At 38.5% G+C, this 17,007-nt stretch overlaps 2 protein-coding genes across 7 annotated transcripts in view; both read left to right on the top strand.

The window, feature by feature from the left end:
- LOC148981876 (uncharacterized) overlaps positions 1-17,007 on the top strand; it is a 55,207-nt gene that overhangs the window by 3,127 nt on the left and 35,073 nt on the right. For 3 of the 5 annotated variants that reach the window (XM_089129183.1, XM_089129182.1, XM_089129181.1), the window contains exon 3: positions 1,049-4,693. The exons of the other annotated variants lie outside the window; for them this stretch is intronic. In XM_089129183.1, coding sequence (XP_088985309.1) covers positions 1,049-2,076 — 1,028 coding nt within the window. In that variant the 3' untranslated portion in view covers positions 2,077-4,693. Of the gene's footprint in view, positions 1-1,048; positions 4,694-17,007 lie in introns of those variants that run through there. 5 annotated transcript variants of the gene reach the window in all.
- LOC148981878 (uncharacterized) lies at positions 5,443-16,892 on the top strand. 2 transcript variants are annotated; one of them, XM_089129167.1, is made up of 4 exons: positions 5,445-5,576; positions 10,095-11,262; positions 14,572-14,650; positions 16,351-16,892. In XM_089129167.1, the coding sequence occupies exons 2-3, from the start codon at positions 10,100-10,102 to the stop codon at positions 14,621-14,623; spliced, it is 1,215 nt and encodes a 404-aa protein (XP_088985293.1). In that variant the 5' UTR covers positions 5,445-5,576; positions 10,095-10,099; the 3' UTR covers positions 14,624-14,650; positions 16,351-16,892. The 2 variants fall into 2 exon arrangements, with proteins under 2 accessions (XP_088985294.1, XP_088985293.1); XM_089129168.1 differs by lacking the exons at positions 14,572-14,650; positions 16,351-16,892 and having other exon boundaries at positions 5,443-5,576; positions 10,095-11,266.

The following is a 17,007-nucleotide window of genomic DNA, read 5'->3' as shown; positions in this document are numbered from 1 at the left end:
GTAAACGAAAGGCACATCGATAAAATATTTTTAAGTTTTCACCCGCAAGCGTTCTCGTGTAAACAGGGCCTTAGGTACACTAGTATTTTCACCTCAAAGAAATTATTTAAATATTTTGTTGTAGTGTCTCAGTAGGAAATATCAGTTTACATTTCCAGACATTAATTGTGCCATTAATTGTAATAATCCAGTGAAATTTTTGAATGCACAAGAATTCTGACAACAGCCAATGCTCCACACGGAGGTCGGATCTCACCATCAGAGTGTATCTGAAATTATATGAAGAAACAGAAAAAACAGAGACTAAGACCAGAAGAACTGGTAAATGAAAAGTAAAGTACTATAAATGAAAGTGGAAATGAGTAAATGTATAAATAAATAAAAATACAATTATACATAAGGAAATAAAAGTATAAATACTCATTTATTTGTTCTGTCTTAGATTTCTTTCTAAGAAATGTCTTAGATCTCTTTCTTAAGTCAGCTTTGGCATTTCATACTTAATATTAAATTCAAAGGATTGCTCGTGTAATATTTTGAGTCTATCATCAAATCAGAATAATTCTCTCGGTTTAGTGATTCCCTAGTAATTTGTTTTATTTTTTCATTGTTCTAATCAGGTGAGGCAAGTAATATTCTCTGTGTCTTTATTTATTTATATATATATATATATAAATACGATAAAGGGCCAAAGCCGGTGCACCGCCACTAAAGGAACTGGGGTTGCGGTGACATCATCTTGGGCCCGTAATCGATGCTCGCAGCTATATTTTTAGATTTTTTTTTTATCTGATATTTCTTTGTTTTTTTATGTATTTCAAATTTTTTTGTACATCATAATTTTAGGGTTGACAATCCTATTTTACATGCTGGTACATTTAAATAATTTTCTAATATAGATAATATAGAATTTCTGAAATTTCTATGCTACCCCTCTATTGCCTTCTACAGACCCCTAGTTTGAGAAACACGGGTCTACTCCACTTTATTGTATCAGATGTACTGAAAATGAAATTAGACTTCTTTTTTTCTTCACATTGAATTTCAGATCTGATGGAAGTGAAAGAGGAGAGTGAAGTGGAGGAGAAACATCATGTCAAACCTAGCACTCAGTTTGGAAAGAGTTTCACAAACAAACCAAATATTGACGTTCACATGAGTATTCACACTGAAGAGAAGCCGTTCACATGTGATCAATGCGGAAAGAGATTAAAATACAAACAAGGTCTTCAGATTCACATGAGGATCCACACCGGAGAGAAGCCGTTCACATGTGATCAGTGTGGAAGGAGCTTCTCAATCAAACCAAGTCTTCAGAATCACATGAGAGTTCACACTGGAGAGAAGCCGTTCATGTGTGATCAATGTGAAAAGAGTTTCTCAAAGAAACAAATGTTACAGGTTCACATGAGAATTCATACAGGAGAGAAGCCGTACAACTGCGATCAATGCGGGAAGAGCTTCACACAGAAAACAGCACATAAGCTGCACATGAGGATCCACACCAGAGAAAAGCCACACGTATGTAATCAATGTGGAAAGAGTTTCACTCAATCAGGACACCTTAAAGGACACATGAGCATCCACACCGGAGAGAAGCCGTTCACGTGTGATCATTGCGGTAAAGCATTTCATAGGTCATCAGACCTGAAGGCACACCTGACAGTTCATACGAAGGAGAAGCCGTATTCATGTTCTGTGTGTGGAAAGAGTTTTTCAGTGGTACAAGCTTTACATGCACATCGGAAAATACACACTGGTGTGAGAGAGTACATGTGCTTTGAGTGTGAGAAGACTTTTACTGAATGGAAAGATTTAAAACGGCACCAGATGATCCACACTGGAGAAAAACCTTACAAGTGTTCACACTGCAACAGGAGATTCGGTCAGCCATCGACCCTGAAATCACATGAGAGGACCCACACTGGAGAAAAACCTTATAAGTGTTCACACTGTGACAAGAGATTCAGACAGTCAACAAACCTGAAATCACATGAGAGGATCCACAGCAGAGTGAAGCCGCATACGTGTGATCAGATCCATGCGAACGCGGAGCAGTTCTTTAATGCATGTTGATATTAACACAAAGCAGGCAGAGATGGCGTCTTAAAAGGATAGTTCACTTTGAAATTAATTTTTGATATGTTTTAGCTTACCTCAAGGGCATCCAAGATGTAGGTGTCTTTGTTTCCACAGTATTTTCAATTTTGATATTTTTAGGTCAAACCGTTTGTGTCTATCAGTCATATAATGGAGGTCTATGGTCACAAACCTCAAAAAGCATGCACAGAGAAGTCCAAATTAAACATGATTCAATGACTCGTAAATGTAAGTACACATTGATGGCCTAAGACACGAAACGAGCAGATTGTGTGAGAAAACCAACAGTATTTATATCGTTTTACCTCGTGTAACGACAGCCACAAAGCGCCGGCGCCTTTAGATCACTTGGACGTGGCTGTGGTCACAAGAGGTAAAAACTAGGGATGTAACGATTCACTCGCAACCGGTTGAAAATCGATAAAAATGTGTAACGATTCAAGTCAGTTGAAATGTTAAACGAATCGCGATTTACATTTTAAACAGCTGGGACGTTTACTGAATAGCCTGTGAAGTTGTGAACCTCGCTTCACACCGTGTCCTAACTACACGCGACGCCGCGACACGCGATAAAAGGTATCTTTTCCATGTTAATCAGAGTTTTTGTCCTAACCAGACCAGACGGCGACACGCGAAGTTTCTAATTTAGAAACGGTTCCTATTTCTGCGACGTCGCGACTGACAGAATGAAGAAATTACACTAGTTATGAGTACACATTATTTATTTTTAGTTAAAAATAGCTCACTGTGCCACAAGTGATAACAGATAATTTACCTCCGATTTTGAAAGCATATAATATAGCGTTCAAAATGAATTCTATGCAAACATACAACTCTACTTCATAACAAAATTAGTCAATGAGTATATTTTGTTAATGTTTTGGGTTTTATGAATGTTATTTCTTGATTTGATTATGTCCTTACCCATTTCCAATGCGAGTGCGGGCCAGCAGTGTGCTTTCACAGAGAGACTCCGCCCACACGCTGTTCTGAATGTGTGGCGTCTCACAGTCGCGTCTAGTGTGGACAGACACACTTGCTGTCGCTGTAATTTTATCGTGTCGCGTGTAGTTAGGACACGGTGTTACAGGCACAATAGCAGCGAGCACACACTGGCGCGAACCTAGCGAGTGTTTTCACTTCATTCCTAAGGAACTTGAGCTTGTAAAACGATATAAACTCATAGTAATGAACTGAAAGCGCGTGGTTTGCTCCGCTCGCGCCTTTGTGCACGCGCTGTCAAACACATGGCGACGGCAAGCGTAGATGTTGACTCATTCAAATCGGAGCTGTGCCGGCATTTTGACTCTTGGTAGACTAATAATAATCACCACCATGAGAAGCACATCACCTCCGTTTTCACGAAAAAGTCATTAATACGACAAGTGTGTGAGAGCTACGGAAATCACAAGGTGCATCAGTGTTTCCATGGCAACAATGTGTCGTATTTATTTTACTATCTCTTTCTCTAAATGTCGTGTACATGGATTTATTTATTTTTTTCAATAATTTGTTGATGGTTGTGGCATATTTTGCTAAATGTGTTCTGTTTTTTTTTTTTAACTCTTTCTCTTTCTCTTAAAATCTTTCCTTTATTGCAATGTAAAACGCCTGTCAATGTGGCAGGCCTACTAATTTTACAACCTTTTATTTAGTGTGCAAAGGTGACCAGTGTCCAGCCTCTTTACCAGACAGACAGAAACAACCTTGAAGGGAATATTTTTTTCAATGTAGTTTTATTATTTGACAAATACATGTGCAGCATTTTGTCTGAGAAGTTATGAAAGAGACACTTTTTCATTTATAATTTGTCTTAAATCTCATTTGTTAAAAAAATCGTTTCGTGAAACCGGTATCGTGAATCGTTTCGCATCGTGAGTTGAGTGAATCGTTACATCCCTAGTAAAAACGATATAAATACTCACACAAACCGCTCGTTTCGTGTCTTAGGCCATCAGTGTGTACTTACATTTACGAGTCATTAAATCATGTTTAATTTGGACTTTTCTGTGCATGCTCTTTGAGGTGGTGACCGTATGAGACAAGAACGGTTTGACCTAAAAATATCAAAATTGAAACAAAATTTTGCGAGTGTTTTGTACAAGCAGAGCATGTGATAAGTGTCTCATCACTATAGGTTAATAATCATCGTTAAACAGCACTTACACTGAACTCCAGCGTCAGCCCATGAATCTCCCAGAACCAATGAACAGTGTTTGTGGGTTTTACCTGATCTCTGATCAGTTTTATACATTTGTAAATGTTTTAATTAGACATTTATATAATTAAAATGAATAATGGTAGATAATAGTCTATTATTAACCTGTTTTGCTGAGCCATTTATAGAACGGGACGAAGGCACGGCTCACCCCTGGTGGTCAGAATAAACCTGCAGACTGGGAACCGCTGTGTTGAGACGGCAGTACGATTGGGGTTCAGCGCCTGCAAATACATGCTTGCAGTTTGAATAAAGTTTCATGTGTTGTCTATTTGTTTAGTGATGGTTACTTTTATTTTTTCTTTTACTTATTTAATCATGTTTCTTATTGTTGGCAGTTAATAAAATATAATTATTTAATTTAATTTCACTGCATCTAGACTACAGTGTATTCATACACAGCTAAGTCATAAGACAAAACTAAATAAATTTTGTTTGTTTTATTAAATTATATAATTGTCAGTAAAACAAAGGAAACATAATTAAGTATTGGACAGCATTTATCATTATTATTGTGTGTACGTTTTGGGGTGGGCTAACAATACAATTTGTTCTGGGGCAATATTAACTTTTAAGGAATGATACGTGCATTTTTCGAGTATAAAACCAACAGTAGTAGAAGTACTAAAGTGTTCAACATTTTTTGTACTTAAGTATTTTATTTTAAAATTCACTAAAGACTAAAAGTACAAGTATTGTGTCATGTAATTATTAAAGAAAGTAGTCAAAAGTTTGAACTAGCAATCAAATAAGGCGCTTTAGTACAGATACAGCATATTAGTAGCTACTTAAGTAAAGTACTTAAGTAGTTCTGCTTCGTTACTATACATCTCTGATTTCAACAAACTTTTAATGCACTCATAAGTGATAAAATTATTTTTCTCTTAAAGTCAAGTCCTGTTTATAATCTGTGTTACAATACAGATGGTTTCAGAGTGATAACAGGAAAATAAAGTTTACTGAATTTCCGAAGAAAACCGTGATGACAAATATGAAATGATTTTAAGAGGAGGATCGAGGTCAAGATAAATCCTTGATCAGCTCTATTTAAATTACTTAATAAAAATCCTTTTTTTTACAGTCAATGGTCCGATCCCGTTATGAGTCACATGTGTCTGTTTCTGATGTGTGTGTGTGTGTGCGTGGTGTGTGTAACTGCGCATATGGTCATTGGATAAACACGCCCTCGTGTTGTCGTCAGACTCGAAAGCCCTAGACTAGAGCCAGATGTGAGTTTGGAGTTGGACCATTGAGACAGGTATGAGTTGATTTGAGTTATTCAAGTGTTTTAAAATGGGGTAATTGTTTTAATGCTTGTATTTTGTATTTGACTGCGCATTTGAAGTGGAAGTAAATGTTAGATTTTAGGTTTGATTTAGGTTTGATAAAAGTTAGATTTAGGTTTGATATTCGCTGCTAAAGGGACCATCTGCTAATTCCACTCAGTCCAAAAATATAAACGCCAATTCATTCATTCATTCATAATAGTTTTTTAAAAAGAGACAACAACATATTCACATCATGTAGGCTAATTAAAAAAGACACCTGACGAAAAGCATGACGAATTTCTGGATTTATAAGAAAACATCCATCTGACCATAATATAAAATGGATAAATTAAATGTGCAGCTGTTTTTAAATTTTTTTATCGATTTCTAGGATCTGTACAGGCTAAATAGCCATTCATTTAATGTCATTTTTGAAGCAGTTTTTTTCCGTGAGTATTGATTAAAGTTACCTTATTAACTCCATCTTCTGCACTGCAAGCCACTCATCAAGCAGTGGATGCAATTTATCATCATTTACTTGGGACTAAAAGATTCGAAAAGTTGGATTTTTGTTCTGTGAATAGAAAAATCGTTTTATGAAATATGTGTCAAAATGTTAAACAGATAAACTTTGAGCTGTTGAAACGCTGGGGGCTGTTCATTTTGGTGTTGCAAATGACTGAAACTTGCATGGAGAAGCATGTACAAGCCACTATTGACACTGCCTTGGTATGATATGAGTTCAAGGTATAATCAGAACATTTGATTATTTTCAGTATTATTATTTATGTAATGTATTTAGTGAAGTCAGGGTGTGTCTTTACATGTGGAGAGACTTTATTTGGCTGCACAAGAGTGTGTGCAATGCAACATGTGTTCAACTGAAGCATGTTGCATGATCTATACACTGAAGCACAGTTTCCTTATAAGGAAAGTTATGTCGTCTATTCTATACATAGATTTCCTCTGTTAGAAGTATAAGATCAAATTGAGTGTGCCGTCCAGGAGGGAAGACAGAAAAGACAGAGCAGAGGAATGATTGCAATATTATAAAAATGTAGTAACATGTGTTGTCACTAGTTACTAAATGCTTTGACAATCACAATGCACTTATTGTGATGCAAGACTCAAATTTCATAATTTAGTATTGTTCTCAGTATTATTATTACTTTATATATACATTCCCAATCATTTGTAATCATATTTTTGTGAATCGTCTAAAAACATGTGGTGGGTGAGAGAGACTTTGAGTGAAAGTATATGCAGCTTGCTCAATGTACAGGATGTAGGCTACATTCCAATGTTAATGGGAACCATATGTTCCACCTTTTTTTTGGTCAGTGGTATAAAAAGGTCTTTGTCCATGGCAGAGAGCCAACAGAGAAGCTTGAATGAGGTCCTTTGTTTGGTCCGCCTATGTATGTCTGCAAAGAGTGTTACTAGCAGGGGCGTAGCAACCTGGGGGGTCACTGTAGGAACAGGTAATTCTGTCTGAGGCCCCGTCCACACTACTGCGTTTTCGTTTAAAAACGGAGACCTTTTGTTACGTTTGCACCTCGCGTCCACACTAAAACGGGAAAAACGAAGACCTAAAACGGAGAAGTTTAGAAACGCTGCAGCTGCGTTTTGCGTTTTGAATCTCCGGAGGGCGTTTTAGTGTGGACGAGACGAAACGGAGGAGTTTACAAACGCTGACGCAGAGGCTCACGCTCGGCTCTATGATTGGGTGTCATCAGTCATGACGTGTCCTTCCCTGATTCGCCAACCACTGTTTACACCGGCGCGCGCATGCCCAGTGTTGGTGAATGGTCACGTGATCCGCGTTTTCAGTCGTTTTAATGTGGACGGAGATCAATTCTAATATGCAGACAAAACGCTGGTGTGGACGGAGATCGTATTCGTTTTAATTCTCCGTTTTTAAACGAAAACGCAGTAGTGTGGACGGGGCTTGAGGTGGTTCTCACTGCAGAACATGAATTCACGGGGAGGAGCCGGATCCAGATCCAACTCCTCCCACCTTACATACACCTAAACCTACCCAACTCCGCCCCCTGATCCCTAACCCCACCCCTAATCCTACCCATCTCCACCCCTTGGATCTTGATCCGACTCCTCCTCGTGGACCTCATGTACTGCATTGAGGGTTTTTTTGTGACCCAGCGCCACTATTTCTGCCTGTGTTCTCTCTGATTTGTTGCTTAGACTTGAGTGAACTAACATTCAGCCAATCACAGCGCGAATCACCTATTGCTTAAAATCTCATGTTGCTCTTGCGAAATTTCGTGTACGTTTAGTCACGTTTCTGTTTGGCCATCTAATGCACCCCAGAAAACAAGCAGAGGACGATTAAATCATTTTTTTCAAACACACTGTAAGTATAATGTAGGCCTGGGCGAAAAATCGATTGAATTAATTAATTCAAATTTTTTGTTGCGGGCCATTTAAAAAAAAAAAAAAGTAAATCGAGTTTTTGCGTAATGGCACATTTTGGGCCCCCCGGAGTTTCCGTAGTGTTAGTTTCACTCACGTAGCAGTATGGCAAGCGACGACAACATCATCATAGCACGAACAAAATGGCAACAACAGCATATACAGCAAGCGACAACATGGCTACCGGTGAGAGTGGGAAGTTTGTTCCTTAGCGTAGAAGTGAACTAGAGCTTATTCTGCCCAAGCGGGTCGGGCCGATATTTCCCGTCACTATCCTTGGGTCGGGCCAGGCGTGCACTTGCCAACGCAATAGAGTGCAGCACGGTATTATGTATATATATATATATATTATTGTACACGACACATTATTGTAAAAAGCGCTATATAAATAAATGTGACTTGACTTGACTTGACAATATTAAAGCATGTTGAAGTGCATTATGGGCTCCACCAATCAAAACTCATTCATGGCTCCCATCATGCATTGCAGTATGAATAAATTATGATCTGAATTGTCTTAGTAATGTCCTTTTCCTAATTGAATATTCTGTTTGTCACCATTGTTGAGATTCATACACTGATTCTTAATGTCTGTGAGTGGCTAAAAGAAAGATTATTTTTGGAGAACAACTTTTGGGAAAGCTTCTGAATTCTAGATCTTGCGCTGTAAAATCACTGTGATGCTGTAATTAACATTATACATTTAAGTCAGACATTAAGCTGTAAATTAGTTCAGTGATTCAGGTCAACTGATAATTTTGTTAACCTAATCAACAGTCCATCAGATCATCTTTTATCATCTGGACGTTTTAATGCTGTTGCAAATGCCGAACAAAATCTAAATAAAAAAATGTAAGGATTAACTGCCCATTGCTGCCCAATAGCTTGTTTTCACATGACGTCACGCCACTGCGTTGCCATGGCGCGAAATGGAGATGGAGGGCAGGAAGTGATATTTAAAGAATGTCCAACATGACATCATGACTTTTGCGTAAACATACACGCCACTTTCGCGCCAGGTGGCATGTTATCTCTACGCATTTTGAGCTATCCGCGTGTATGCGTATATGTCTACGCCATTAACGTCCGCGTCATTCCGCGTGTCTGTACACGCAGTCAAATCTCCAGTCATAAATGCCATTAACCCCAGTGACGGTTAAGTTTAGGGATGGGGTTGAGGTAAGTCATATCTTTTTCTTTCCTAGGATGGTAAGGGAACAGTCATAAATGCCATTAACCCCAGTGATGGTTAGGTTTAGGGACGGGGTTGAGGTAAGTCATATATGTATATAACGTTAAGTCAACGGCGTTCATAAACACGCTGAAAGGCGATTATGCGTCTTGATAGCACGCCAAAAATGGAAATACGAATTGGCGTGTCATACACACGCTATTTCATGAGATCAGTCTGGAATGTCAGACATTCTTCAAAACTAACGGAAAACCAACTTGAAATCAACGTTGTTTCAACGTTAGGAAAGCAAACCAATTACCAATTTTCATTTAGCTTTGAAGAATGCCGCGTCTGACGTTGGTTCAACGTTAATTCGATGAGCAAAACAATGCCAGATCAACGTTGTTTCGATGTCATGTTTCCATGTTGATTCAATGTCAGTTTGCTGTCTGGGTAGCTACTTCACACTTCACATTTTAATATGTCTGCCAAACTGGTTACAGTTAGCGTTACTATATTAAATCCATGGTGAATGTTGCTAGTTAGTGTAGTTTAGTGTAGTGCAGCAGGTCTTTAATGAGTAGCGTAGTTTTGTTCCGCTTTCATTACGCTTGCCATTTGATGTTGCACAATGTTGTGGTGATAGCGCCAGCACGAATTTGGTCGGCAGGAAAAATGGTCCAAGTAATCGTTCGGTTTGTATGCGTACCAAACTGGAGGCCTCAAACCGAAACGGTTCAATGCGAATACATGTACCGTTACACCCCTAGTACAGACATGGTTGTTGACTCATATGCAATCTTGTACAACACCCTAGCAACCAAGTGGCGAGTTATGCCACTCACCCGCTCACATTATCTTCAGGAACGTACATTCTAGTTATATATAATTTTTTTTTTTTCAGACCTGATGGAAGAGAGCGAGGATAGAGAAGAACTGAGTGAAGTGGAGGAGGAACATCATGTCCAACCTGGAGAAAAACCTTTGAGTCGTTTAAAGACTAAAAATACATTTTTAAAGAAAAGAGGAGCCAAGAAATCTTTCACCTGCACTCAGTGTGGAAAGAGTATCACAACCAAACATAGTCTTGAGACTCACATGATGATCCACACCGGAGAGAAGCCGTTTCCATGTGATCAGTGCGGGAAGAGCTTCAGACAAATATCAAATCTTAAATTTCACATGAGGATCCACACCGGAGAGAAGCCGTTCTCATGTGACCAATGTGGGAAGAGTTTCAGTCTAAAAACAAATCTTCAACTTCACATGAGGATCCACACTGGAGAGAAACCGTTCTCATGTGATCAATGTGGGAAGAGTTTCAGTCTAAAAACAAATCTTCAACTTCACATGAGGATCCACACTGGAGAGAAACCGTTCACATGCGATCAGTGCGGAAAGAGTTTCACACAAAAAACTTTTCTTAATCTTCACATGATGATCCACACCGGAGAGAAGCCGTTCACATGCGATCAGTGTGGAAAAACATTTACTAATAAATCTTACATGAAAAAACACATGATAGTTCATACAAAGGAGAAGCCGTATTCATGTTCTGAATGTGGAAAGGGTTTTACACGGCTGCAATCTTTACATGTACATCAGAAAATACATACTGGTGTGAGAGAGTACATGTGCTTTGAGTGTGAGAAGACTTTTATTACAGCTGAACAATTAAAAAAGCACAAGAGAAATCACACTGGAGAAAAACCTTACATGTGTTTACACTGCGACAAGAGATTCAATCAGTCATCAAATCTGAAAGCACACGAGAGGATCCACACTGGAGAAAAACCTTACAAGTGTTCACACTGTGACAAGAGATTCAGTGATTCATCAACTCTGAAAACACATGAGAGGATCCACACTGGAGAAAAACCTTACAAGTGTTCACACTGTGACAAGAGATTCAGTGATTCATCATATCTGAAAACACATGAGAGGATCCACTGCAGAGAGAAACCGCGCAAGTGTGATCAGTGTGGAAAGAGTTTCAATAATAAAAGTCAGCTGAAGAAACACATGAAGATCCATGAAGTGGAGAAACCACATGACCACAGTCAGAGATCACGGTAAGTAGTTCATCTTTATGTGCTGAGGAGCACAATCTTTTCTGTGTAAGTTACTCACAGTCAAATACCTCTTCTCCACCTATAGTTGGTGCTGTTTCACAGTGGCTGCTGTTGAATCATCCAGGTTGTGAATGAGGCATACTCGTTTCCTTTCCTTGTGTAAGGGGCACTTATTATAATGTAAAGTGAAGTGCCACCTTTCTAAGGAACTTTTGCACAGGAGGAGTAGACAAATGAAAGTACCAAATAGTTTACTCATAACATATGGCCGGCATTTATTGAACATCAAATATCAACCAGTATGACGTTGTTTATCTTTTCTTCATAATGTCCTTTTAGTCAACATGACATCAGGACTTTTGCGTAAACATACACGCCACTTTCGAGTCAAGTGGTGTGTTATCTCTACGCATTTTGAGCTATCCGCGTGTGTGCGTGTATGTCTACGCCATTAACGTCTGAGTGATTCCGCGTGTCTGTATAGGCCGTCAAATGTCCGCGCGAAACAAAGCAAAATGTACATCTACATCTGGGGAGCGATCTTTTTTTTCCTAGGATGGAAAGGGAACAGTCATAAATGCCATTAACCCCAGTGACGGTTAAGTTTAGGGATGGGGTTGAGGTAAGTCATATCTTTTTTTTCCTAGGATGGTAAGGGAACAGTCATAAATGCCATTAACCCCAGTGACGGTTAGGTTTAGGGACTGGGTTGAGGTAAGTCGTATATTTATATAACGTTAAGTCAACGGCGTTCATAAACACGCTGAAAGGCGATTATGCGTCTTGATAGCACGCCAAAAATGGAAATACGAATTGGCGTGTCATACACGCTACTTTATGAGATCAGTCTGGTTTAGTTGTGAAAATCAGAGTTTCTCTTAGTTCTTAACTTTTTGTTTGTTTTTACACAAGTTGAGAAAATATAAAATAAAAAAACTCAGAGCTCTGAATTACCTCAAAAAAATAAAAAAATAAAATAAAGTCCATCTACCCAGGTAGTGTGTTTTTGTTTTTAGTGGAGTGAAATCTCTTATCTGCACGATGCAATGAGGAAAAGGTGAGTAGAAGCAGTTTGTGATGCAGGCAAGATGATCCTTCGCGCCCTCTGCCTCGTACGTCCGATGGTGAATCCCTCTCAACGCATGCATCAAAAAAAAAAAAAACCCAACCTGCATAGCAGGGCAACATTCAATTATTCTCTCAATAAATTATAAATTAACTAGTTCTAGAAATAGAACTCAGATTCATGAACTCTAGTAGTTTAAATTCGTATTTTCAATTTATACATTCACTACGTTCATGAAACTCAAGCACTAGCATATCATGTGGTAACATGGCTTCAACATAGCATGAAATAACACTTCAAATCATTAAACTCATGTTCAACTCCGATTGGTTTTTGTTTAGCTTATAGAGTACATATCTCATCAATACATTTTCACACAATGCATTAAACACCTGAGTTACAGCAAACTAGAAAAAATAAAGATAGACTTTTACATGCTTAACTCATTAACCATATCTATCACGCCATGTCTGCCACGATCATGCACAAAACACTCACCGGAGAAAAATCATAAAAGTAGGTAAACTCGTTGTAATTTCGACCCTTTGCTCTGTTATTTCGCCTTAGAAGTAGGTTTGGTGGGGAAAACACTTTTAAATGTTAAATATACTTTTCTTTTAACTTTTATTCCAAAATGGAAATCGTTCTGCTGTTCGCGGTTTTGTCTTCTTCTCCGAGAGTCAGTGTATCAGTTTTCCTCTCTATGCAGTGCCAACACTGCCACCTACTGGACAATTACGGTGTGCAGGGAAAACGCAACTAAAGTAATCAAGAAATCAGATAATAAACTAGAATAATGTAATGAACTGCTAGTAGGCTATTTTCAAGTGGGTTACACTTGCGTCTCAGCTCCACCCCCGGAGGATGGGAGGGAAGGCTGCAAGGAAAAGTCGCGAGGACGGAGGATCCTCGGTTAATTCCTTCATTCGTTTCTTAACTGCCACAATCAGCAACTTACATTTTGTTGGTTGATTAGTATCTTTTAACTAAAATTTCATGTGATTCAGTCTGTTTTACTTGTCTAGACCAATGTAAAAAAAGCAAATTCACCTTCTGACAGTGGGTGGTGGTCAATGTGTATAGGTGGCAGTGCTGCGCAACTTTCCATTTCTCCAACCCTAATCAAACACACCTGATCCAGCTGTGGCCCTCCAGGAATTGAGTTTGAGATTACTGATTTAGAGCATTCAGTTTACATTGTTGATTACGGCAACACAATAGTTCTATAGCAAACATTGTTCAGCACTTTCAATACAATCCAACATATTTCTTACAATTTGTTATGATCAAAAGAGTTTGAAAAACTATTTTATTTAGACACACTGACATCAATAATCTGCCTGTGAGTCTCAACAATGGTGACAATAATAAAGTATGATGAAGTGCATTATGGGCTCCACCAATCAAAACTCATTCATGGCTCCCATCATGCATTGCTGCATGGATAAATAATGATCTTATGTTCAGAGGTGATCTGTTTGTCACCATTGCTGTGATTAGACTTGATGAGTTCAGCGATTCAGGTCAATTAATGATTATGTTGAAACACAACCAACACCATCAGATCACATTTTCTATTTGTTCATCTGGCTGTTACAATTCACATACAGCAGCCAAACAAAATCTAAAGTTAATCAATTAAGGGTCAAGAGACCAACTAAAGCAAACACTGATCACCATAATGGTGACTTAAACATTACGGTTTTGTCCTTCAGTGATTCTGCTTGTTAACATCAGGTGTCTTCAATAATGCTCAATCATCACTCAATTATTCACTTAATTATCTCATTAACTTTAACACTGCTTCAGTGTTCATTTAACACTCTGCTCAGAGTTTATATAATTCTCACTTCTCGGTGTTAATTTAACACTGGGGATATTGCTGTGCTTGAACTAGAGTGGGTCTCAATATTCATTTAGCAGGCTCTTCTCATTCAGCGCTGTGGGAAAAATATAATTTCTGGGTTCTAATTTGTCCTTAGAAAACCAGTAAAATCAACTTTTTCAATCAACAAAAATCAATCAAGATTTTTGTGAATATTCTAAATGTTAACAGAAATCAAAAATCTGAAAATGCTTTTTGCGCAGCATTTGGTGTGTAGGTTATGCAATGGGAAAAACTCATCTCAAGCCAGAGTAAACAACAAGGGCATTTGTACAGCGTCCAGGGCAAACTGTGTTCAACTGAAATATGAAATATTGATTATTCATCTCGTCTCTTGGAACCTGTTTTTTTTTTTTAGAACTACTAGGAAGGAGAGAACCGAGAGAAGTGATCCAGAACCTGCAGAATGAAACATCATGATACTGAAGAACAAAAAGGTTGGTGTTTATTCTTGATTCCTCGTTAATCTTTCATGATGAAGAACATACTGATGCTCACTTGATTTACATTGTTTCAGGGTGAGAATTAAATATCTGCAAGATCGGCCTCCGTTAACCTGGTCTAATAGGTGCTAAAAAAAATTAGATACAGCAATTTACTCATAGACAAGCTTGGCAACTCAAATAGACCGCAAGCCAATTTGTATGTCAATCGGAATAACGCTGAAGTAGTTACAGCTGTTTGACATTTACATATACATACTGGAAGCTTTTAAGCTGGCTATTATTAAATCTCTCTCTTTTTTTATTTAAAAATACTTCCGTCAGTATTTAGACGTATGAACCTCCTATGACTCATACACGTCTAGCGCTCTCGGATACTTCACACTATAACACTGAAAAAGGCGAGAAAACACGAGAGACCACTGAATAAAGTGAATACGTTTTAATGAATAGATAAAAAGCAGAACCAACCACAAGGAAAAAGGGGAAAATGAACTGTGCCAAAGAAATGAAAGTTACATTAAGGTTATCTAACACATTAAACAGCTAATACTATGATACAAAGAAAACGCAAAAGAAAAGTCTTCAACGTCCAAGACGTCATAACTAAACTACACTAACTAAAAAAACATAAATACAGCGGGTGGCACAATTCCTTAGCTAGTGTTTTTATGCTGACAGGTTTAACTATGTGTTTACAATGTATGTCACGTGACAAATGAACGTAGCAAACACAGAATGTTCCCCTAACGTTCCCGAATGAGGTTATTTTTTTTTTGGGAACCAAACAAGAACATTGTAGGAACGTTCCATGTAGGTTATTTTTAGGTTCCATTTTTATAACACAAGAAGAATGTTCCGGGAACGTTCTGGGAACCAAAAACTAAAGTTCCCAGAACCTAAATTTGTTAGCTGGGTATCCCCTTTTTCTTTGTAGATCGCCACGTTCACAAAGGAGAAGGTTTTGGGCGCAGTCAGAACAAGGAACGATGAATATACATGTGAACAATGTAACAACGATAAAACACATAACAGTTTCTCCATGTCTTAATGTCTCAAGCAAAACCTCTCAAACTTAAGATAAAGGTTCTCTAGAACTCTAAACGGCTTTCAATCGCAAAGCAAATCTAAGACATAGTTCGTATCGCCAATGTTCTCTCAATGCAACGTTCTCTTGCAGCTTGCAGCAGGTCTTTAAGTATCCACTTCACCAGGTGTCACTCAGATGCAGATCCCGCCTTCCACTCATCGTCTTAACTGACAGCCAATCAGCAACAACCTGAGAAAGTGAAAGTGAGAGAAACAGATAGAGCCGAAAAAAACATAATCCCCCCCCCACACACACACAAATATAAACGTTCTTACGGATGGACGTAACAGTATCATAGTCTTGAGACTGCTGGGTGGTTGCCCTGCACGCTTAATAAACAAACCACAGCTAGTTCAAAACGCAGCGGCTCGAGTTCTTACCAGAACCAGGAAGTATGACCATATTAGCCTGGTTTCGTCAACACAGAATTAGCTCATTATTAAACATCGTATAATTTCTAGTATTCAAATCATGTTAAATGTAAGACTGCATCATAAATTAGGTCTGTCAGAACCGGAAACACTTCCCAAAACACCTGATGTACTTGTTATATCAAAATATGATTGGTATCTAATCTAATATTAGTCTCTTTGTTCCTCCCAAGGTATACTGTAGTCAGCCGGATCCAGATCAGATGACGGACCTGTGCCTGGACACGACCACAACGCAGCCGTGAAGTGTCATCAGAGATTGTGTCGACTCTCCCCTGCAAAGGCCTTCTTCCCTTTCCCTCTGTACTGATAAAAACATCAAAATGTTTCTCGATCACATGAATCCGCAGAAACGACAACCATCGCAAAATGGCAGCAGCCGCATTTGAACGAAACGAGAGATCAAGTCCAGGATACCAGATGACATAATTAAATAAGAGTACATAAAATAGGATTTGACTGAGTTTTAATATTTTATCAGCTCACCAACTGCAAAACTCGTTCCTAGCTAGCGTATAGCCAACGCATTCTCATCCTTTAGCGTCATATAGAACGCTATATGAAAAACCGCGCTATACTACGCACATGGCACCCGTTATCGTTAATATAACATGCGCTGTGAGGGCTAAGGTAGGGTCTGCGTGTCATATTCACGCTAAAGGATTTATGACGTCTTGGGTTCGCGTGTTATATTAACGATAAATGGTACCATGTGCGTAGTATAGCGCAGTTTTGTCATATAGCGTTTTATGTGACGCTAAAGGATGAGAACGTGCTGGTATAGCTGATGACTAAAATCATTTAATATTGTTTTCAGTATTATTCATTAG

This window comes from Pimephales promelas, chromosome 3 (genome assembly GCF_988280905.1).
Source record: "Pimephales promelas chromosome 3, fPimPro1.hap1.1, whole genome shotgun sequence".
NCBI classification, from domain to species: domain Eukaryota; kingdom Metazoa; phylum Chordata; class Actinopteri; order Cypriniformes; family Leuciscidae; genus Pimephales; species Pimephales promelas.
This window is presented reverse-complemented; position numbering and strand designations above follow the sequence as displayed.